The sequence below is a fragment of the Rhinopithecus roxellana genome, chromosome 1, assembly GCF_007565055.1.
Source record: "Rhinopithecus roxellana isolate Shanxi Qingling chromosome 1, ASM756505v1, whole genome shotgun sequence".
In the NCBI taxonomy this organism is placed as follows: domain Eukaryota; kingdom Metazoa; phylum Chordata; class Mammalia; order Primates; family Cercopithecidae; genus Rhinopithecus; species Rhinopithecus roxellana.
In genome coordinates, this window is record NC_044549.1 from 200,957,646 (window position 1) to 200,982,005 (window position 24,360).

Here is a 24,360-nt window from a genome sequence, read left to right on the forward strand (position 1 = left end):
GTTTGGGCAACATAGGGAGACGCTGTCTCTACCAAAAAACATTTTTTTTTAATTAACCAGGTGTGGTCTCAGCTACTTGGCAGGTTGAGGTAGAAGGATCACTTGAGCTCTAGAGGTCAAGGCTATCCATGAGCCGTGATTGCACCACTACACTCCAGCCTAGGTGACAGAATAAGACCTTGTCTCAAAAAACAAAAGCAACCATAATAAAAAATTAAGACAGCCACTAACTTCGTACCAGGTACCACGCATCATGGCTCAACCCTAAGAGGTAGGTAGCTGTTGTCATCATCTTCTTTCAGGTAAGAAAATTACTGACACTTGGAAGAACATAACCCACCCAAATTGCCCTGTGAGCATCAGGGCCAGGATTTATCCTGGGTTTCTCTAGCCCTGATGAGTATAAGTCTGCCAGGTTACCGTGGGAATGTGCACAAGAGGCCTGATTTCAATCTCAGCACCTCCACTTGCTTGTCTCAAGGGACTGTGAGCACCATTTTTGGTTTCCCTGAGCCTGTTTTCCATCTATGAGTGCATTACTACTTTGCAGGTTAAGAAGATTCTGGAGGCCGGGAGCGGTGGCTCAAGCCTGTAATCCCAGCACTTTGGGAGGCCGAGGCAGGTGGATCACGAGGTCAGGAGATCGAGACCCTCCTGGCGAACACGGTGAAACCCCGTCTCTACTAAAAATACAAAAAACTAGCCGGGCGCGGTGGCGGGCGCCTGTAGTCCCAGCTACTTGGAGGCTGAGGCGGGAGAATGGCGTGAACCCGGGAGGCGGAGCTTGCAGTGAGCCGAGATCGCGCCACTGCACTCCAGCCTGGGCGACACAGCAAGACTTCGTCTCAAAAAAAAAAAAAAAAAAAAGAAGATTCTGGAGGCCGGGCGCGGTGGCTCAAGCCTGTAATCCCAGCACTTTGGGAGGCCAAGACGGTTGGATCACGAGATCAGGAGATCCAGACCATCCTGGCTAACACGGTGAAACCCCGTCTCTACTAAAAAGTACAAAAAAAAAAAAAAATAGCCGGGCGAGGTGGCGGGCACCTGTAGTCCCAGCTACCCGGGAGGCTGAGGCAGGAGAATGGCGTAAACCCAGGAGATGGAGCTTGCAGTGAGCTGAGATCCGGCCACTGCACTCCAGACTGGGTCACAGAGCGAGACTCCGTCTCAAAAAAAAAAAAAAGAAGATTCTGGAGAATGTGTATAAAAGGCCTAGCAAAATATTTGACTCACTGATGGTAAATAAATGATAGTGCTACTGTTGTTTCTGATTGTCTGAACAATTAAGCCCGTGGAGTGTCTTTCTATATAAAACAAGAAAAAATCCCAGCACTTTGGGAGGCTGAGGCAGGTGGATTGCTGGAGTTCGGGAGTTCAAGTCCTGCCTGGGCAACATGGTGAATCCCTGTCTTTACCACAAAAAGTACAAAAATTAGCCAGGCATGGTGGTGCCTGTAGTCCCAGCTACTTGTGGGGCTGAGGCAGAAGGATCGCTTGAGCCCGGGAGGTCAAGGCTGATGTTAGCCGTGTTCGTGCTACTGCACTCCAGCCTGGGGGACAAAGTGAGACCCTGTCTCAAAAAAGAAAAAAAAAAAGAAAAAGTATAAGGGTTCCCATATTAAAGAAGCCATCTCGGCCAGGCGCGGTGGCTCAAGCCTGTCATCCCAGCACTTTGGGAGGCCGAGACGGGCGGATCACGAGGTCAGGAGATCGAGACCATCCTGGCTAACACGGTGAAACCCCGTCTCTACTAAAAAATACAAAAAACTAGCCGGGCAAGGTGGCGGGCGCCTGTAGTCCCAGCTACTCGGGAGGCTGAGGCAGGAGAATGGCGTAAACCCAGGAGGCGGAGCTTGCAGTGAGCCAGGATCCGGCCACTACACTCCAGCCTGGGTGACAGAGCGAGACTCCATCTCAAAAAAAAAAAAAAAAGCCATCTCTCCATGTTTTTTGTTTTTTTTTGTTTGTTTGTTTTTTGTTTGTTTGTTTTTTGTTTTTTTGAGACAGAGTCTCGCTCTGTAACCCAGGCTGGACTGCAGTGGCGCGATCTCGGCTCACTGCAAGCTCTGCCTCCTGGGTTCACACCATTCTCCTTCCTCAGCCTCCCAAGTAGCTGGGACTACAGGCGCCCGCCACCACGCCCGGCTAATTTTTTGTATTTTTAGTAGAGACGGGGTTTCACTGTATTAGCCAGGATGGTCTCCTGATCTCATGATCCGCCCACTTCAGCCTCCAAAAGTGCTGGGATTACAGGCGTGAGCCACTGCGCCCAGCCCTATCGTTGTTTTTTAAACTCTAATTCTGTGACTTCGGTGCCTTCCTTGTGATCAAAGTTGAGATACTGCCCTGGACACTCAATCAGGAATTTCAGTGGTGGAACGTCTCAAGCAGATTTTCAGTGCATGAGCTCCTGTGACGGTTACTTCTCGCCTTCTGACAGTTACTTTACAGAACTACCCAGAGAGCTCATTCCACCTGACGCACAGAGCACTAGGCCCAAAAGGCGGGGACCTTTGAGGATAATCTTTCTTCTTAATTTTATACCTTTAGAAGTTGAGTCCCAGAGAAGTACAGCTTGTGTCACACAGAGAGTTTCCAACAAAGCTGAGGTTAAGAATTTGTTTTCATTCTGTGGCTCTACCAGAACCAGCCTGAGAATGGTCAAAGGTAACATCCTTTCTTCCTCTAATTTTTTTTTTTCTTTTCTTATGCCAAAAGGCTTCACCCAAAAAACTGCCTGGGTGTGCGCCAGTTTGCTGAGACAATGATGTGTGCTGTGCTGTACGACGCTGCCAACAGCTTCATCCACCAGCACTTTGTGGAGGTGTCCATGTCAGAAGAGTTCCTGGCCCTGCCCTTGGAAGACGTGCTTGAGCTGGTGTCTCGGGATGAGCTGAATGTCAAATCTGAGGAGCAGGTATGTGAGCACAGTAGCAGTCTGTGCAGGTGACATGAGGTGCTGCTCTTTATAATCATTGTTTTATTTATTTATTTTTTTTTTACAAAATTAAGATCATGACATGTATGTGGCTGTTGTATATTATGGAGCTTGTTTTACTGTATCATGCATTTTTCATGAAAACTCTCTATGTGTTTTATTTATTTTTTTGAGACAGTACCTTGCTCTGTCACCTAGGCTGGAGTGCAGTAGCAAGATCATGGCTCACTGCAGTCTCATCCTCCCACTTCAGCCTCCTGAGTAGCTGGAACTACAGGCACATACCACCACACCCAGCTAATTTTTGTATTTTTTGTAGAGACTGGGTTTCACCATGTTGCCCAGGCTGGTCTTGAACTACTGTCCTTAAGTGATCCTCCCGCCTCAGTCTCCCAAAGTGCTGGGATTATAGGCGTGAGCCACCGCACGTGGCCTCTATACATTTTAGTGTCTAAATAGCATTGTTGATTTTTATCAACCTACTCGCCTTATTCTTGTATGTTTGGGTTATTTCCAATGTTTACTATTAGAAATAATCCTGCTGTGAACCAGAAACAGCAAGTATAGATAATTTTTTTGTTGTTTTTTTGAGAGAGTCTCATTCTGTCACCCAAGCTGGAGTGCAGTGGCGCTATCTTGGCTCGCTGCAACCTCCATCTCCCGGGTTCAAGCAATTCTTCTGCATCAACCTCCTGAGTAGGTGGGATTACAGGCACGCACCACCATGCCAGGCTAATTTTTATACTTTTAGTAAAGATGGGGTTTCAGCATGTTGGCCAGGCTGGTCTCGAATTCCTGACCTCAAGTGACCCACCCACCCCGGCCTCCCAAAATGCTGGGTTTACAGACGTGAGCCACTGTGCCTGACCAAGTATAGATAACTTTTTGAAAGAATCTTGTTCTAAGGAAGAGCAGAACATTGGGGCGGCTGTGGGAGGGGTTTGTGAAATCAAGAGGGATTGTTTGTTTGTTTCTTTGTTTGTTTGTTTGTTTTTGAGAAAGAGTCTTGCTCCGACGCCCAGGCAGGCTGTAGTGCAGTGGCAACAATCTCAGCTCACTGCAACCTCTCTGCCTCCCAGGTTCAAGCGATTCTCCTGCTTCAGCCTCCCAGGTAGCTGGGATTACAGATGCCCACTACCACGCCTGGCTAATTTTTATATTTTTAGTTGAGATGGGGTTTCGCCATGTTGGCCAGGCTGGTCTTGAACTCTGGCCTCACATGATCCTGTCACCTTGGCCTCCCAAAGTGCTGGGATTATAAGCATGAGCTATCATGCCAGGCCTTTTTTTTTTTTTTTTTTTTTTTTGAGACAGCGTCTTACTCTGTCACCCAGGCTGGAATGCAATGGCACGATGGCACAATCTTAGCTCACTGCAGCCTCCACCTCCCAGGTTCAAGCATTTCTCCTGCCTCAGCTTCCTGAGTAGCTGGGATTACAGGTACACGCCATCGTACCTGGCTAATTTTTGTATTTTTAGTAGAAACAGGGTTTCACTATGTTGGCTGGGCTGTTCTCGAACTCCCGACCTCAGATGATCCGCCCGCCTCGGCCTCCCAAAGTGCTGGGATTACAGGTGTGAGCCACTGCGCCAGGCTCGGCAAAATTACAGCGTATTTGACTGCTGGTGGGAATTTTCCAGAAGAGAGGGAAGAATTGATAATGTTGGAGAAATGGGAGAGCACTTGTTGGAATGATGTTCTGGAATAAGTGAGAACAGACAGTCTAGGGCGTAAGGGTGTGCATCTTTGATAGGAGCACAAGCCATCCATATCCACAATAGCAGGAGGGAGAGCTGGGGCACACACCCAGGGACAGGGGACAGGTAGATTCTTACTGACTGACATTCTCTTCTGGTTTTCTGTTTTCTCACCTGAGAGTGAGGATGAGGGACAAATGTTAGAAATTTAAGGAGGGCCAGGAGCAGTGGCTCACGCCTGTAATCTCAGCACTTTGGGAGGCCAGGGTGGGCAGATTTGTTGAGCTCAGGAGTTTGAAACCAGCCTGGGAAACATGGTGAAACCCCATCTCTACTAAAAGCACAGAATTTAGCCAGGCATGGTCCAGCTTAAACTCCTGGCTTGTAATCCCAGCTACTTGGGCTGAGGTGGGAGGATTGCTTGAGCTGGGACGCAGAGGTTGTGGTGAGCTGAGATTGTGCCACTGTACTCCAGCCTGGGTGGTGGGGCGAGACCCTGTCTCCAAAATAAAAAAAAGAAAGAAATTTGAGGAAGGATTAAAAGGTATGATTTGTTTTCCTCTTTCCTCTAGGAAAGGGGGATGCTAGGGAGGTGAAACGGGCTTGATAGGAGCCTGAGAGAAAAGTGGACCCTGGGCTTAGCAGCATAGACACTGATTTTGAGGAAAAAGCCTCATTCCAAGAACTAGGTGTCCTGTCCCTAGCTCTTACACTAATTAATATGATGGGGCTGGGGGGCGGGGCAGCTCACATTTATTTGAGTGATAAATTTTGTAAGGGCTATAGGGCTTTAGAGGGCGATATCCTTGTGGTTGGAGCCATTAAGAAAGGCTCCTTGGAGAACATCGATCTAGAGCCAGGCCTTAAAATAGGCGAATGGGTTTAGATGAAGAGGAGATGAGAGGGCATTTTAGGTGAGGGGGGACAGTGCAAACAGGAGAACCAGCCCAGCCTTGCTAGAGTACAGAGAGGGTAATGAAGGGAGTTTAGAGGGAGTAGGGGTGCAGGGGCAGCAGGAAGGGAAACAGGAGTTTTGTTTTGACAGAAAGGAATAAGATGCCATTGATGATTTTTCACTAAGAAATCATAATCATCGCCGGGTGCGGTGGCTCAAGCCTGTAATCCCAGCACTTTGGGAGGCCGAGACGGGCGGATCACGAGGTCAGGAGATCGAGACCATCCTGGCTAACACGGTGAAACCCCGTCTCTACTAAAAAATACAAAAAACTAGCCGGGCAAGGTGGCGGACGCCTGTAGTCCCAGCTACTCGGCAGGCTGAGGCAGGAGAAGGGCGTAAACCTGGGAGGCAGAGCTTGCAGTGAGCTGAGATCCGGCCACTGCACTCCAGCCTGGGTGACAGAGCGAAACTCCGTCTCAAAAAAAAAAAAAAAGAAAGAAAGAAATCATAATCATAATGAAATTCAGGAAGCTGTTCTAGTAGCCTAGGAAGTAGAGAGAAATCAGGGATTTTAGAGACAAGTAGGAGAAAAGATTGATGGGCCCAAGGGACTGCTTCAGTATAGGAAGTGGAGGCATTCAGATTGCAGGCCTGGGATGTGGCCCCTGGGTGGGAGGATTTGCTGCCAGAGCATCCACTCTCATGACAGGTCTTTGAAGCTGCATTGGCCTGGGTCAGATACGACCGGGAGCAGAGGGGTCCCTACCTGCCTGAGCTGCTGTCCAATATCCGCCTGCCCCTCTGCCGGCCCCAGTTCCTTTCAGACAGAGTACAGCAGGATGACCTGGTGCGTTGCTGCCACAAATGCAGGTGAGTGAGGGTGGACCTGCACAGGACACTGCTAAAGATCTAAGCAGGGAAGAGGAGTTGGCCACCTCTTCCAGTTCTGGAAAGAAAACATTTAGAGTGGTCAGTCTAATTCATGGCACACAGATTGGTCAGCCCTCTATCTAGAAGCTGGAAGAGCAAGTGTGAAGAGGCCGAATCTTACTCCTTGGGCAGAGAGATGTGCCATGTGGGAGCATCAAAGCAGAAAGGGCTTTCCCCTGCTGAGTTATCTGAGGATTTTCCAGCATCTTTCCCCACTGAGCTATTTATGAATGTGCAAGTATCTTTACTACCTGCCCTGACCCTATCCACACCAGCACCTCACTCATTGCTGCAAATGGGAATTCCTGGGGCTCTTTGCCCTCTTCAGTAAATATTAGTCAGTGCCGTGGGCATGGGGGGCCTCTGGCAGGTGTAAGCTTTACATCTACGATGATAGGCAAGGGGTGGATGTGTTGACCAACACATGAAACTTTTACCCAGAGTAAGTCAATGACAACATGGCACAGCAGAGCTACTCAAACAGTTCAGAAGATGGCAGCCCTATAGGATGACTGCTGTAAAAGTAGAAGAGCAGAGAAAAATGTTCATTCTCCTCCAGATTGCTTGTCAAATGCACAACCCTGAAATATTTTTTTCTCCTTTGCCGATAAAAACTTTACACATATTCAGCTTTCCTTCATTTTCCAAGTCCTGGTTGGGATCAGCTGGTTCAGGAGGAAGTAAGTGCTTGTCCATGGCAGGTGGTGTGAAGGTGTGTGTCAGGACAGGGTGGAGTTGTGTCTGGAGGTAGCTATGGCCCAGTGACCAGCAGTCTCAAGGGTGCTGTTGAGGAGTTTGGACTTTATTCTATCTGCAGTGAGTGGCCATTGAAGGGTCTTAGCTTGAACTCTAGTGTGGAAGTGGAATGGAGGGACAGGCTGGAGGCAGGGAAATGTGTCAGGAGCTGCCGCCATGCAAGTGAGTGGTGATTAATTGCAGGTTGCAGTTGTGGGGATGGAAAGGAAGGGCTAGGTCTGAGTGGCAACAGGGTGTGTGCTGCTTGTTGAAACTCCCAGGTCCAGCCATTTTGGCCACCACCCTGTTCTTCTCATGCCTAATCTGTACCTGATTACACTAGCTGAGGTGGTCTCTACTTGTCTTGCCCCTTTAATTTTGAATATATCTCAGTAGCCATATATGATTTTCTCAGAACTCACCTGGTTTCTTTGAGACCAGACCTTCCAGAAGGCTTCTCCTCCCAGGTTTCCCCTGCAGTTGGCAGTGGGGAGCCAGGCTCAGGGATGCAAACAAGGACTAAGTCAGGGGGGATACCTCCTGTTCTAGCATCTTCCACCTTATTCCAGGGACCTGGTAGATGAAGCAAAGGACTACCACCTCATGCCAGAGCGCCGGCCCCACCTGCCAGCTTTCAGAACCCGGCCACGCTGCTGCACGTCCATCGCTGGGCTTATCTACGCTGTGGGGGGCCTCAACTCAGCAGGTACCTTGCGGCTCCCCTTTATAGACCCCCATCTTGGACTCCATGGATGAGGAAGCACCAAACAAATTAGCCTGGCCCTTCTGGTTTCTCTGTTTTGTGCTGTCATCTCCCTTGCCCCTCTTAATTTTGTACAATTGCTCCACAGTTAGAGCATGTCACATATTCAGGCCATTGAATCAGAATATCAGTGCTAAAGAGACCTTCTAGAAATCTTTGAGGCCTAGCCTGCTTACCTGACAAGTGAGGAAATTGAGCCCCACCGAACTTTCACTATGTTCATACAATTGTTTTTGGCAGAACAAGGACTACAACTTGGGTGTACTGGTTCCTGAGCCAGCACTTTTGCCCTAATATCACATTGGCTATGGTATAGCATCCTGTCAGCCCTGGATAGGATACAGTCAGAGACCCAGTTCCATACCAGACTATTCACATTTGGTCATATGAATCTCTGGGGTTAGACTGAGAATGTCCCCAAGAGAAAGATTATCCAAATACACAGGCTCTACCACTGTCAGCCCCACCCCCTGTGAAACACACACATGCTTTACAGTCCGTGGGTTATTGGCAGTTTTTGAATCTAAAATTAAGATTTTCTTTTTTTTTTTTTTTTTTTTTTTTTTTTGTTGTTGTTGTTGTTGTTGTTGTTGTTGAGACGGAGTCTCGCTCTGTCACCCAGGCTGGAGTGCAGTGGCCGGATCTCAGCTCACTGCAAGCTCTGCCTCCCAGGTTTACGCCATTCTCCTGCCTCAGCCTCCTGAGTAGCTGGGACAACAGGAGCCCGCCACCTTGCCCGGCTAGTTTTTTTTTGTTTTTTTAGTAGAGACGGGGTTTCACCGTGTTAGCCAGGATGGTCTCGATCTCCTGACCTCGTGATCCGCCCGTCTCGGCCTCCCAAAGTGCTGGGATTACAGGCTTGAGCCACCGCACCCGGCCTAAAAGTAAGATTTTCAGAAAGCTGCATGGCCTCCCAACTTGGGAGGAGTTGGTGGGCACTCCCAGGCAGTTTTTTGTTGTTGTTGTTTTGTTTTTGTTTTTAAATTTTTTGAGATGGAGTGTCACTCTTGTCACCCAGGCTGGAGTGCAACCTCTGCCTCCCGGGTTCAAGCAATTCTCCCGCCTTAGCCTCCTGAGTATCTGGGACTACAGGCACATGCTACTACACCCAGCTGATTTTTGTATTTTTAGTAGAGATGGAGTTTTACCATGTTAGCCAGGCTGGTTTTTAGTTCCTGACCTCAAGTGATCTGCCAACCTTGGCCTCCCAAAGTGCTGGATTACAGGTGTGAGCCACCGCACCTGGCCCAGTTTTGTTTTTAATTGAATGTTAATGAGAGTTGGGTACTAGCTGCTGCTTGTTAATCATAGGGCCTGGAACAGGTAAGTCCTCAACTCAGTGCACGCTGAAGCAGCGTGCAAATGAAATGCCAAGTGCCCCATAGCAGCATACCACAGGAAGAGAGGTTATTTTATTTGATCATCACAAAAACCTGATGCAAAAGGTAGGGCTGGAATGATCATTCCTTGCTACTGTGACTATTTATTGAGCACTAAGTATATTGAACCATGCTAGGTGCTTTACCTGTTACATCATTTAATCCGTAAAGATTATCTCCATTTCATGTATGAAGCAGACGGTGGGGACACAAAGCCCCTTGCCTTGGGTCACCCACTAGCAAATGAAAGCACTGGAGTACATGCCCGTCCCTCTGGCATACCTCCTGCCTGGAGGAAATATTGTATCAATTCGCCTATACTTTTGACTTTAAGCAGGTGCAGTACCTGATTGTAACTGAAAACTGCCCTCTCTAAAAAATAAATACCTCCTGTCTGATTCTGATTTTCCTTAAAGAATTAGGTTTGAGGCCGGGCGCGGTGGCTCAAGCCTGTAATCCCAGCACTTTGGGAGGCCGAGACGGGCGGATCACGAGGTCAGGAGATCGAGACCATCCTGGCTGACACGGTGAAACCTCGTCTCTACTAAAAAAATACAAAAACTAGCCGGGCGAGGTGGCGGGCGCCTGTAGTCCCAGCTACTCGGGAGGCTGAGGCAGGAGAATGGCGTAAATCCGGGAGGCGGAGCGTGCAGTGAGCTGAGATCCGGCCACTGCACTCCAGCCCGGGCGACAGAGCGAGACTCTGCCTCAAAAAAAAATAATAATAAATAAATAAATAAAAGAATTAGGTTTGAAGTGATCATGGTTGAAATTTCTTAGTGGCCCTTGTGCCTTGAGTAATTCTGTGGGAAGAGCTAATAGAATTGAGTCAAATGTTCCGTATAATCAATGCCCAATAGCTGTGATCTAAACAAGTGGTCTCATTTGTTTTAATTTGAGTAGCAAATTTTTATGCAGGTGATTCCCTGAATGTGGTGGAAGTGTTCGACCCCATCGCCAATCACTGGGAGAGGTGCCGTCCCATGACAACAGCCCGCAGCCGTGTTGGCGTGGCTGTGGTGAACGGGCTTCTCTATGCCATTGGAGGATATGATGGCCAGCTACGGCTGAGCACTGTGGAGGCGTACAACCCGGAGACAGACACATGGACCAGAGTGGGGAGCATGAATAGCAAGAGAAGGTATTCTGGAAGCCACGTGCAGCCCGAACATACACACTGAGCACCTGGGGAGTGCCATGCTAGACAAGCAGGGGCACACAGTAAAGTAAAATACAAGCTTTGGCCTAGGAGTTTCCTGCAGCCAGGCCAGCCACTGCCGGTACCTCCTGGGAGCAAGCCCCCATCTGCTTAAAAGTAAAATACCCGCCTTGTCCTTTGAGGAACTTGGGGAGACCAGACATGGACATATGGAAGTTGTGTTGTTATTTTAAGTGCCAGATAAGGACTGGAAATGTGTATTATGGAAGATTCGAGGAGGGAGAGAAACTGGACTGGAACTTCTGGAAGATTTCAGGGAAGAGGTGGGATTAAAGTTGAAACTTGAAGAATAAGGAGGATTTACCTTTATTAGTGATAAAAGGAAATCCAAGGTGTTTTTCTGTATACCTTCCTTCTCCAGGACTCCCCTCACACATGAGCTTCCACCTGGGGAGAATATGAACCAAAGCAGTGTTCTTTTATTTAGGTCACACACGTTCTCCTAGACAGGAGCACATAGGTATTTGCAAGGTGGGCCAAGTTGGTATGTCACTCGGTACATTCTAGCTACCTGCTCCCTCCACTTCTCTGCTTATATTGCCCCAATAAGAAGTGGGATTAGAAGACATCCTGGTGCCTGTGTTTGGCCTTCTTAATGCTGAGGTGATAACAGGTGGCATGTTTCATTATGTCAGACACGTGATGGAGTCGTCACACGTGTGGGCAGCTGAAACCTGGTGCAGCCCAAGGAGGGGAGAGGAAAGCTGCCCAGGGCCCCCTTGCCCATTACCCAGGACAGCTCTGCATTGATCGCTTTTACACATTGAGCTTCCTTGACATATGCCTAATGTTGTTCCACATCCAGCAGCGTTCACATGTGGATGTGAGCTGGGAGGGATCTGCCTTTGTACTGGTGAGACCAGTTCACAAAACATTGGAGTAGGTTCCTTTGGGAAGAAAAAAATACGTAAGATCTGCCCCTCCCAAGAACGCGTTGAGAGTCCTTTCCTCCCACCATCCCCACTTTTGCTGCTTGGATACTTTGCAGCTTCCTGTGTTTGAGTGACTCATTGCTCCATGTCCCCAACCATGAGTAGCTTTTTTGCTTTGACTGCAGTCAACTGTCCTTCCTTGTGTGTATGCTCTGGACCACTTCCTTGCTTTGATGTTACTTGGTTTAGAGTGCTGTCTTGGAGGAAAGTCCTCTGGGTATTCCTTTCCTTCACTGTGGTTAATACCCTGTTATTAGTGTGGGCCCGGTTCCATTACATCCCTTTTAAATTATAGGCTCCCTTAAAGTGTTCCTAGTCACTTCTCTCCTGACATCCCACACAACTGTCTGTCCTGCCAGTTAGTGACATCATGCCATCTTTCCTTCCCATCTCCCCCAGTGTTCTACGCCATCCCATAGAGCTTTCTTACACTGGACTATTCCAGTCCATGCTAATCAGCATTTTCTCCTCTTCACACTCACCTTTACTACCTAGTTGATAGTTAATCTCATGCAGTTTTGTGGCACCTCTTAATTCATTTTCATATTGTTCAACACCTGTTTTGTTATGTAATTTTTATGTTTGTGTCTGTATCCAGAAGGATAGTAATCATGTCTAGTAAATGTGTGATCTTCCCACAGTACTTACCTAAGGCAAGTCCCTCTCCTCTTTTGGGCTGGTTCAGGGGGTCTGTTATCATGTCCCTGAAAGGCAAGGGTTACAGTGAGCTAAGATCGTGCCACTGCATTCTAGCCTGGTTGACAGAATGAGACTGTGTCTCAAAAAAAAAAAAAAAGGTAGCATTAAGCCTGGTATGTTTTATTTTCCTGTTTGTTAGAAACCTAGATTTATTTATTTATTTATTTATTTATTTATTTATTTTATTTTATTTATTTATTTTTTTTAAATAGAGTCTCGCTCTGTTGCCCAGGCTGGAGTGCAGTGGCGTCATTCTCAGCTCACTGCAACCTCCACCTCCCTGGTTCAAGCAATTCCCCCGCCTCAGCCTCCCCAGTAGCTGGGATTACAGGCACCTGCCACCACGCCCAGCTAATTTTTTTTTTTTTTTTTTTTTTGTATTTTTAGTAGAGACGGGGTTTCACCATGTTGGCCAGACTGGTCTTGAACTCCTGACCTCAGGCAATCCACCCGCCTCAGCCTCCCAAAGTGCTGGGATTACAGGCGTGAGCCACCACGCCTGGCTAGAAACCTAGATTCATTTTTAATCGTCACCAGCATCACATTTGAAAATACAGCTTGGCATTCATGCTGCATTCCTTATAAGGCTTTGTGTAGAGTGGAAGATTACATGATTACACCAGACCCCTGGGTCTTTGATATTAGGAAAACTTGGCATGTGAGGAGTTGGGTAGTTGGGCTTGTCTCATTTAAATCTGAGGCAGGCCTCTCTCTGGGCAGTCTTGAGGAGAGACCTCAGCCTTCCCAAGCTATAGCTGCCTGTCTGTACAGTGATTATGGTGCTCTTTCCTTCCTTGCAGGGTGTGCTAAGGGCTGAAAATAGCAAGTAGGCCATGCACAGTGGCTCACACCTATAATCCCAGCACTTTGGGAGGCTAAGGCAGGAGGATGATTGCTGGAGCCCAGGAGTTCAAGACCAGCCTGGGCAGGATATTGAGACCCCTGTCTATACAAAAAGAAGATTAGCTGGGCATGGTGCCATGTGCCTGTAGTCCCAGCTACTGGGGAGTCTGAAGTGGGAGAATCCCTTGAACCCAGGAGATCAGGACTACTGTGAACCATCATTGTGCCACTGCACTCCGGCCTGATGATAGAGCAAGACGTCGTCTCAAAAAAAAAGAAAAAAGAAAATAGCAAATGTGGCCGGGTGCAGTGGCTCAAGCCTGTAATCCCAGCACTTTGGGAGGCCAAGATGGGCCGATCACGAGGTCAGGAGATCGAGACCATCCTGGCTAACACGGTGAAACCCCCTCTCTACTAAAAAAAAAATACAAAAAAACTAGCTGGGTGTGGTGGCGGGCGCCTGTAGTCCCAGCTACTCGGGAGGCTGAGGCAGGAGAATGGCATAAACCCGGGAGGCGGAGCTTGCAGTGAGCTGAGATCCGGCCACTGCACTCCAGCCTGGGTGACAGAGCGAGACTCCGTCTCAAAACAAAAATAAAGAAAATAGCAAATGTAGAGTACCTGACACATGTAGTAAATGCACAGCAAACAAGCTGTGGCATCAATCACTAAGATAAATTAGAGGCCAGGCACATGATGAAAACAACATATGTGAATTGACTGGGAAAAAGCAGAGGTAACACAACAAACATACATTCAGTGCCTGTTACATACAGGACATCATACTTATCACTGTGAAGGTCACACAGATGAAGTGAGGACCTTCCTGTCTTCCAGGAGGTCCTCACTTATTAAGAGGTGGCAGATAGATTGGCTGGGTGTGGTGGCTCACTCTTGTAATCCCAGCACTTTGGGAGGCTGAGACAAGAGGATAACTTGAGGACAGAAGTTTGAAACCAGCCTGGGCACAACATAGCAAGACCCTGTCTCAAAAAAAAAAAAAAATTAGCTGGGTGTAGTGGTGCACACCTGTAATCCCAGCTACGTGGGAGGTTGAGGTGCAGGAAGATCGATTGGGTGCAGGAGTTCAAGGCACAGTGAGCTCTGATGGTACCACTGCACTCTAGCCTGAGTGACAGATCAAGGCTCTAATTAAAAATTATACACAAACAGAAGTGGCAGATAGATTCCTGGTAGCCTATAATGTCAGAACATAAGTGCCTTGTGGGCTGGAACTTTGGCTTGCTTACCACTCTAAACCCCAGCTGATAAAGATCTGATGGATGAATGAATGATTGTAACAACTGCTGTAATAAGCCACTCAGGGAGCGTAGGGGCAGGAAAGAGTAATTCTTACAAAGGGAAGGAAGAGGAGAGAGGAAGTTGTGTTGGGCCTTCAAGGTAAATTCGACCTTCACATGGTGAGGTGGAAGGTGAGCATTTTAGAAAGATTAAGGACAGAGAAGAGCGGGGAGGGGAGGCAGCCTGCGGTAGAAGGATGGGGCACAAGTGGAATGATGAGGCAGCTTCTGTCACCTCAGGTTTTTGCCTTTACTTAGTCACATACCTGAGATTTAGGTTGCAGAAAGAGGCAGTAGGTAGGTTTGTTTCTCAGTGGGCAAGAGAGGCTGCTCCAGGAAGGCTGCGGCTCATCTGGGATGACAGCTCTGTCTGTTTCAGTGCCATGGGGACAGTCGTGCTGGACGGGCAGATCTACGTCTGTGGGGGCTACGATGGCAACTCTTCCCTCAGCTCCGTGGAGACCTACTCACCTGAGACGGACAAGTAAGGAATCCGGCTCCCGTGGGGCAACTGGAGCTGATAAACAGAGAGTATAAAAATCAGAACTGCAGTTTTTTAAATTTAAGCTTCTTGAGGGTAGAGAATGTCTTACCTTTTTGCCCCTATAGTACTTTGTATATACCAGATATTTAATAACCCTTGGTTAAGTGAAAGAATGAGTAAATAAAATTTTAAAACAAATAGTCTACATAGATGCTTGGAAATAGTTATTTAATGGTCTGTACCTTTTAGCTAAATCAGCCCATTTTAATGGAAATACAGACAAGAGGGGATAAGAAGTAGATGAACAGCATGTTCTAAAGTGGGTAGGATATGATTTGGAAAAAAAATAAAAAGGTTTTAAGTTCTGTGGTCAGATAGGCGTGGGAAATGTTGATGTCTGAACTGCCAGAGTCCTTGTCTTTCCGTAAGATGTATTAACATTTTAAAGGCTCTAAGAAACCTTGCAGTGAATAACTCTGTTTAACCTCGGGTTTTCAATACACACCAGTCACCATCTTGTGGGACTCATTTGTGGAACACTCTTTGAAAAACATTGACAAGATTAGCCCGAGTTTTTCATTTTAGTGTTTGAATCCTCTCATCTTATATAATAAAATATAAACAAATTAGTTGAATGGACTTATTAGGATGCCTTTAAGCTAGTATTCTGTTCACTTAACCAGTCTACTATGGATCAGACAGCAAGCTGGGTGTCTGAGATCCTTGAAAGCACCCAGTGTGGTTGGGCCATAGGTTGCATCATGATCATCCTACCCTGGAGGCCTGTGTCAGAAGCTCTTGGACACAGAGCAGAGAGAACCTTCATCTTCCCCAGGGTTGCAGGAAGGGACAGGGTAGCAGGGATGTCTTCCAAGGTGAGACCTGTCATGGATAGCCAGTGGGAGGTGTTTGCTTATGATAGGCAGGGAGACAATAAGGAGCGAGGCTGCAATAAGAAAATGTTCACTGTAATCGAGAACAGCAATGATCCTCTCGTGGGCTGGAGCCCAGTGTGTGGATGGGAGACGGAGCGGGGTGGGTAGCATATGGTGTGGGGTGAAGCTGAAGGGTAGATGAGGACCAAGAGGTAAAGAACCACATGAAGAGCCGGGCACAGTGGCTCACGCTTGTAACCTCAACACTTTGGGAGGCCGAGGCAGGAAGGTAACTTGAGCCCAGGAGTTCGAGACTAGCCTAGGCAACATAGGAAGACCCTGTCTCTACGAAAAAAAAAAAGAGAGAGAGAAATTAGCCAGGCATGGTGGCGTGAGCCTGTAGTCCCAGCTACTGAGAAGGCGGAGGCAGGAAGATTGCTTGATTCTGGGAGGTCAAAACTTCAGTGAGCTATGATTGCACCACTGCACTCCAGCCTTGGTGACAGAGTGAGACCCTGTCTCAAAAATTAAAAAAATTAAAAACCACATGAAGGAACCTGGACTGTCTTAGAGGAGACAGTGAGGAACCACTGGACAGACATGGTCCAGGTACAGGAGGAGCAATCCCTCTGGCTGGGTGGGGGTTGGATGGGACTGGTGTGAAATCCAGGCTGCCTGTAAAGAGGCTGTTGCAGTGGTCCAGATGAGAGGTCAGGGTAGGGCACTGGCAGTGGGGATGGGAACAAGCACTGACTCGGAAGCAAACCAGCCAGGACTTGGGGGACCACAGGAATGTTGACGGTGAGGGAGAAGCAGCCAGAATAGCACTGAGATTTATAAGTACAGCAGCTAGAGAGCTGGTCGTCTGCTTAACGAGGCAGGGAGTGCAGGGAGGAGCAGAACTGTAAGAGAAAGAGGCCTTGTATGAGACACAATGATTTTGAGCAGCCATGGAGATGAGCAGAGAAGATAGGCTGTCGGTTTGCAGCTTGGGTGAGAGGCGGCAGCCAAGGAGAGCTGTCAGAGAGGTGGTGGGAGAGGTGATAAGAGGTGGAGAGATGGCCAGCACAATTCACCTGAACCCTGCTAGGCTATCTTTGGGGGACAAGAACCCTGAATCTCATGCTTTCCCTCCTATTTTGACTCTTTCCTGAAGGTGGACAGTGGTGACCCCGATGAGCTCGAATCGCAGTGCTGCTGGGGTTACGGTCTTTGAGGGCAGGATATATGTGTCAGGAGGCCACGATGGTTTGCAGATCTTCAGCAGTGTGAGTCTGGGCTCCCCCTGGGATAAGGGCACCTACTTCTTCTGTCTTTGAGATTTATTTTGGAAGATCATTAATTGAAAAAACTTCAGCCTTGCCGTAGCTGGATAAAGTATCATTTAGTGAGGTTTCAAGCTACCCACTGCATCTTCTGAAATTCTGAACTTCCAGAGAATGACCCAGTGTACACAAAAGAAGGGTGAAGGGTAGTCACATCTGCAGCCACCACCCTGTTCTACTGTCTGTCGGACACTGCATAGACACCACAAATCTACAAGTGTAAATTTGCAAACAGTTGTATTCTTTTGGATAATTTGTTTGAAATTGTATTTATTCTGTAAAAAAGGCTCAACAGCCATTTACTAGTCATTGCGTAGTCAGTCAGTGCTGCAGTGGAAAGCCCTGGAGATTACAGGAGACCCAGCTCTCATACCGGTCTGTCACTACCTAGCATTGCATCCTTGGGCACATCCTTTTTTTTGTTTCCTTAGATGCAGACAGAAAGGGTCAGGTGAGGTGACCTCTCCCTGCCCCATACACCAAAGAGCAGGCCTGCAGCAGAGGGAGTACTGGCAGAGCTCCTCATCCCCATGCCTCCCACAGCAGTTTGACATCATAGGGGCTGCTGTGCCCTGCACGGTCACTCCATGGACTGAGCTTTGTCTCTGACTGTCCTGTACCTGTGCCTCTCTCCCCACTGTAGGTGGAGCACTACAACCACCACACCGCCACCTGGCACCCTGCAGCTGGCATGCTCAACAAGCGCTGCCGGCACGGAGCCGCCTCCCTGGGGAGCAAGATGTTTGTCTGCGGGGGCTACGATGGCTCTGGCTTCCTCAGCATTGCTGAGATGTACAGCTCTGTGGCAGACCAGTGGTGCCTGATTGTCCCCATGCACACGCGCCGGAGCCGGGTCTCCCTGGTGGCCAGCTGTGGGCGCCTCTACGCTGTAGGGGGCTACGACGGACAGTCAAACCTAAGCTCAGTGGAGATGTATGACCCAGAGATGGACCGCTGGACATTCATGGCCCCCATGGCCTGCCATGAGGGAGGGGTCGGTGTGGGCTGCATCCCTCTCCTCACCATCTAAGGCAGAGGATGGGGATGTGGTGGGGCAGGGATCTGGTACAGACATAGGCGCATCCTTCCAGGAACAGTCCCTCAGGAGAGGCAGTGGACCAGAAGTGGCAAAATGCGAGCTCGCCGGAGGTACAGTTTTTCCAGGTGCTTAAGCCCTCCCCTACTGTGCCACCCTTGTGACCTTCAGGCCTGGGTCATCAAGATGCACAGCACGGAAAACAAGCTCCTCTGGATCCCGCAGCTGGTGACGTGGAACTGTTTTCTTGTCCACGCGAACACAGGCTCCATCCAGGCCCAGCTCCTACCCACCGCCTCTCTGTGGGCCCGCTGTTCACAGAAGGCCTTCCATCTGATGCTCCCTTTCGCCTGCTTGTTCTCCAGCAGAGTTCTGGCCGCTTTGCCATGGGGAGACTGCAGTGTCCAAGCCTGCTGGAAACTGGGATGTAGTTGGGGGTGAAAGGACAGACCCAAGTGTTCTCCGTGCCTGAGATGGTGTGGCCACAGCAGTGGAGGGCTGCACACAGGCACGTTCCTTCTTCCACAGTGGGGCACCAAGGATTCTGTCCTCATTGCTGGGTAAGCAGGGAGAAGAGAAGTTTTCCCCATGTCTAATTTTGGGATTTCAGTGAGGCCTTTTCCATCTGTCCAGGAGAACAGAAGGGAAAAAAAGATACTTGAAAGAAACTGAAGGAAATTTAAACAAACACTTGAAAGAAACTGGAAAGAAAAATAATTTTTTTTATGTGAACAAATTTTGCAGGAAGAAAAAAGCATAAAAGACACTAAGGGCAAATCTGTGTTTAAATGGAAAACCGTCTAAATGGAGAAGGGCGGTATCCACCCCACATTCGGATCCCAGCGTCCTGAGGCCTCGCATCAAGCTGGGGGTTCCCTCTGAGCCCCAGTGTGTGTGGAATCAGTACACTCTTGACTGGGCCTGTAGTAAGGTGCTCATGGGGTCTGTCTTCACACCTACTGTCAGAGGACTTTTCAAATCATAGGTGTAGAGAGTTAGCTATCTGCTGAATTACTGCCACTCTTCTTGGTGGGGGCTCCTAGCTGGGGGCTCCAGACGCCCCTGTGATTACCTCCTACTGCCACCATGGCGCTCATTCAGATTCCCCACTCTCACTGACATTCCTTCCTTTTTTGACCAGCAGGAAACAGCAGGTCTGGCCAGATTCTCACTTGCCCATCGATCTTGTTCTTGGATGATTTCCCTCATTGTGATGCTTCTGGGGCACGTTGACCATATGCACCTCTAGAATCTAACCAGGGGCTTCCTTCTACCAGCTGTGGGCTGGCTTGGTCTGGTAACCTTGTCTGCCCTGCCATTCCACTGCTCCTCCATCCACTTGCCAATCCCAAGGGTCTGGCCTCCCTCCAGCCCTGGGCAGACTGACCAGCAAGGTGGACCTTTACATTCAAGCACAGCTGGCTTTTATGACATAACTAAAGGCCGAAAGAATCTCTTGCTGCTGCAAAGAACAGATTTTATATTTCTTCCTATAATCTTGGCAAATGACCTTTACCTTTTGGAAAGATTTCATACTGCTTCCTCCTTCTCCCTGGATGGGACCTAACGTAGCACAGCGGGACTCAAAGAGGAGGACATTTCTCTTACCAGTGCACTGGGCAGTGGGGCTGTCCTTCAACTGCTGCTGCCAAAATTGGTTTTCTAAAGTTCTTCCAGTAGAGACTAAAAGAAGATGCAATTCCTGTAGCCCAAGACTGGGCCTTAGGGCTCCAATCTCCACCTGGTTGGTTTCCTGTCCTTTGCTGCCTGCCTGGGGTGGCCTGGAAGCCTGTTCAGAAAGGCACAATGTGGAGCCTGGGGTGTCTCCCCCACCCCAGGACCGTCAGGTTTACCAGTGTGTGCAATCGCCATGTATTCAGAGGGAAGTACCTTTGTTACCTACAACTTAGGAGCTGGGCCTCTGCTACAAGCACTTGAAAATTATATTTTTATTTTTAATGTCTCAACAATCTGATATCAGATGTCGTTTAACCTGGGCTAGTGATAGAGCTCCAGCATTTCTCCCTCCTTCCTGGTTTGCCTGTAGGGGTAGACTCGGAAGGTGGGTGGGGTGTGCATTTCCTGTTAGGAATGTATCAGTGCTTGTCTTATTACAAGCCCCTTTTGTGAATTTGAAGTAGCACCAACAAGCCTGGATTGTGAAGGTATTAAGAATCAGTCTGTGGGCTACTGAGTGGGTCCTTAGGATACTGGCCCAGATTTTGCCACTGGATATGGTAGATCATTTTCCCATGGCCTGCTGCTCTTGTAGTGGCCTTCCTGAGTCCAATCCCACCTCCTGGTGTAGAATTTACACTGCTGCACCTGAGGTCAGTGTTTCAAAGTAAGATCAAGCCAGTGTTTTGATCTGGGCTCTGAGCAGTAGTGAGCAAACGCCAACATATTCACACTCTCCCAGTAGGTTCCTCAGTCTGATGGTGAATGGCTGTTCGTAAATGGCTGGTCTGGCTCTTTGGTATTGGAGCCTTTCCAATAGCCCCATGAAAAGAACCTTCACCCAAGGATATTGTGAAAAGGATGTAACAAGGAGATAGGGTAGACATTGTGCTCAGTGGGCCTTGGGGCCTAGCCCAGCTCTGAGCAGAGGACTGTGGCATTCACTGTCCTTGAGTGTTTCACCTTCTTGGATAACACATGGGCCTTCTCTTCTGGATTTCATCAGAGATTACAGCCAGATGGGAGCTGAAGACTAGCCTCTTGACCACAGAGGTGTGACTATGGGAATTCCTCCCAATTTATTGTTTCCCAGAAAATCTTATTTCCTTTTATTTATAGAATGCATGTCTTTTGTGTTAAGAAACCAAAGAAATAAAGAAAGAGAACACTCCTAATAGCTCTTGTCCTTCCTTGGTTTATTTCTTAGATATTAGGAGTACATCTTTTTTTTAATTGTGATTCACTGAAAAAAAATATATTGGACAAAGTGGGAATATTTCTGTGAAAATAAGGGAAAAGCCAGATGTACAGCAAAAGTAGTATTTGGAGAGATTTATTTTATGAGAGTCACTTCTGGTGAAAAATATGCAAAGACTTTATTTGCATAATGGGACCTGTCCAGATCACCCCTACTCTCGGATTTCCCCTTTTCTCCATTCACTGTCCTAAAACTCCAGAGTTCCCCAATGGAATGTGGCTGCCTGTTGACTGCCTGGAATCAGCACCTCCAGCTCCTTTTTTATGCTCTAGGCCAGAGGTGCTTTAACTTTGGTGCACATAAAAGTCACTGGAAAATGTTTAAACCACAGATTCATTCCTAAGTCCCTTTCTAGAGACAGGTTCCCTAGGGCTGGGGTGCAGCTCATCTTTCTGGTATAAGCAAGTTTCCTTGGTGATTTTTTTGCTCTTCAGTGTGAGAACTAGCATCTTCAGTTTCACTCCCTTGAATACAGCCACATTCCAGATCTGCCCTTCCAAGATTACACTCTGGTTACTGTGGTTTTGCCTGTTGGGAAACTCTTCAGTCACACTTTTCCAAAAGTCAGCTTGTGGTCAGTCTTGTCCATTGGACTCTTGGATGGCAACTTTATTTTTTTAAGTTTTTGGAAGGCCTATCACTCCTGCACACACCCCACCAGGTCATGTCTTACATATAAACACTCTGTCAGTTGAATCTCACATGGTCCTTAGTAACCCCCATGGAGCAGGTAACATTTTAGCATAAGGAAACTGCCTCAGAAGGGCTAAGTAATTGACCTGACTCCAGCTAACCGTGGTATTGTGAGAAATTGAGACCCTGTCTCCACACGCACAGTCTGGTCTGCCTAAGGGCAGCAGTGTCTTCCACCTATAGAGGGAGCAGCGTTCCTCCTAACACTATCATAGACCTTGGAAAAGCAGACTGGGCAGCAAGGGGAAGAGTGAAGAAGCAGGCGCCTTGGTGCTAAAAGAGATAGCCGGACTATCTGGGAACTCTGCCCTCTGGGAGAAAGGCCATATGCTTGTAAAGTAATAGTAACCCTTTCCAGGTAACCTATGCCCCCTTGACCAGAGCCAAAGAGCCCCATAGGTGAAGAGTGGACTGCTAAGTCAAACTAGACTCATCTGCTTGACTTTCCATTTCTTTTTTCTTTGTTTGTTTTTGTTATTTGGACTCCTTTCCCCTCGTGACCAACAGAAGAGCTCACTCCACCCCAAAGTCCAGCACTGCTGCTTTTCATTGCTACTCACAATAACATAACAGTACACAACATTGCTTACTGCAGCCTTGAACTCCTGGGCTCAAGCGATCCTCCCACCTCAGCCTCCTGAGTTGCTGGGACAGCAGGTATGCACCATCATGCCTGGCTATATTTTTATTTTTCGTAGAGAAGCAGTCTCACTATGTTGCCCAGGCTAGTCTTGGACTCCTAGCTTCAAGCAATCCCCCCACCTTGGCCTCACTAAGTGTTGAGATAACAGGTGTGAGCCACCAGACCCAGCCTAGTTCTGCAGTTCATAAAACCTAAACTTCATAGCATGGCATAGAATGTCACAGATATTAGGCCGGGTGTGGTGGCTCACGCCTGTAATCCCAGCACTTTGGGAGGCTGAGGCAGGTGGACCACGAGGTCAGGAGATGGAGACCATCCTGGCTAACATGGTGAAACCCTGTCTCTACTAAAAATACAAAAAATTAGCTGGGCGAGGTGGCGGGCGCCTGTAGTCCCAGCTACTCAGGAGGCTGAGGCAGGAGAATGGCGTGAACCCAGGAGGCGGAGCTTGCAGTGAGCCGAGATTGCGACACTGCACTCCAGCCTGGGCGACAGAGCAAGACTCTGTCTCAAAAAAAAAAGAAGAAAAGAATGTCACTGAGATATTGACGCTACTCAGCTGCCCAGCAACGGTCGTCAGGATCTCAGTTTAGATGTTACCTTCATGAAAACGTCTCTGGTCGGCGTGGCACTCCTCCATCTGTTGTGCTGGCCCTTGGCCATATTCTACCATGCAATGACCTGTTTGCCTGTTTACCTGCTATGTGGTGAGCTCTGTGAGACTCTCCGTTACTGTAGACACAGCATTGGGCATGAAGAAGAGGCTCAACAATTGCTTCTTGAGGAATTTAGGGACAATCAGGTATATCCACATTCAAATGTCACCTGATCATGCTTCCCTTGTCTTCCTCCTTTTTACATCACTGTTTTTTTAATAGTTTTATTGAGTCATAGTTTACATACCTTAAAGTTCATTCATTTTAAGTGTCCAACTCAATGACTTTTCGTAAGTGTGCAACCATTATCACCATCTCGTTTTAAAATATTTTCATCACTCAGTTAATGCCTTTTGCAGTTAATTCCCTCTTTCACCTGCATCATCAGGCAACCACTATTTTATTTTGTCTCTATAGATTTTCCTATTCTGGACATTTCATGTAAGTGGAATCATACAATATGTGGTCTTCTGTGTCTGGCTTTGTACTTTAGAATAATTTAGAAGTTCATTCATATTGTAGAATGTATCAATAGTTCCTTTTATTGTTTTTAAATTGTATTCCACTGTATGTCTATACCATATTTTGTTCATTCACCAATTGATGAATGTTTCGATTTTTTCCAGTTTGGGGCTATTATGAATAATACTGCTATGAACATTCATGTATAAGTCTTTGTAGACATATATTTTCATTCCTCTTGGGTAGATCCTAGGAGTGAAACTGCTGGGATCATATAGTAGGTTTAGGTTTAACTTTTTAAGAAATTGCCAAGCTCTTCCAAAGTGGCTGTCCCTCTTTATATTTCCACCAGCAATGTATAATGGTTCAGGTTCCTCCACATTCTTGTCAGCACTTGGACTTTTCTGTTTTATTGTAGCCATTCTAGTGGGTGCAAAGTGGCATTTCACTGTGGTTAATTTGCATTTCTCTGACAACTAATGATTTTGAGCATCTTTTCATGTGATTGTTAACCATTTGTATATCTTTAGTGAAATATCTATTCAATTCTTGCCCATTTTTAAATTGGGTCACATGTCTTATTAATGAATTGTAAGAAAGTTTTACATATTCTGGATACAAATCCTTTATTTATCAAATATATGATTTGCAAATGTTTTATCCCAAACTTGGCTTGTCTTTATTTTAATTTTCTTTCTTTTTTTTTTTTTTTTTTGAGACAGAGTCTTACTCTGTCGCCAGGCTGGAGTACAGTGGCGCGATCTTGGCTCACTACAACCTCCACCTCCCAGGTTCAAGAGATTCTCCTACCTCAGCCTCCTGAGTAGTGGGACTACAGGTGCCTGCCACCATGCCCGGCTAATTTTTGTGTTTTTAGGTTTCAACATGTTGGGCAGGATGGTCTCGATCTCCTGAC

General features: G+C 47.6%; 1 protein-coding gene across 2 annotated transcripts in view; it reads left to right on the top strand.

Moving 5' to 3' along the window:
- Positions 1 to 20,909, top strand: part of KLHL18 (kelch like family member 18) — a 64,145-nt gene extending 43,236 nt beyond the window's left edge. The window contains exons 4-10 of one of the 2 annotated variants that reach the window (XM_010374757.2): positions 2,719 to 2,917; positions 6,244 to 6,404; positions 7,769 to 7,905; positions 10,245 to 10,482; positions 14,715 to 14,819; positions 16,851 to 16,962; positions 17,663 to 20,909. In XM_010374757.2, the coding sequence (XP_010373059.2) occupies positions 2,719 to 2,917; positions 6,244 to 6,404; positions 7,769 to 7,905; positions 10,245 to 10,482; positions 14,715 to 14,819; positions 16,851 to 16,962; positions 17,663 to 18,049 (1,339 nt within the window). In that variant the 3' untranslated portion in view covers positions 18,050 to 20,909. The remainder of the gene's footprint in view (positions 1 to 2,718; positions 2,918 to 6,243; positions 6,405 to 7,768; positions 7,906 to 10,244; positions 10,483 to 14,714; positions 14,820 to 16,850; positions 16,963 to 17,662) is intronic. The other variant, XM_010374758.2, reaches the window with a different exon arrangement.
- Positions 20,910 to 24,360: the final 3,451 nt, after the last annotated feature.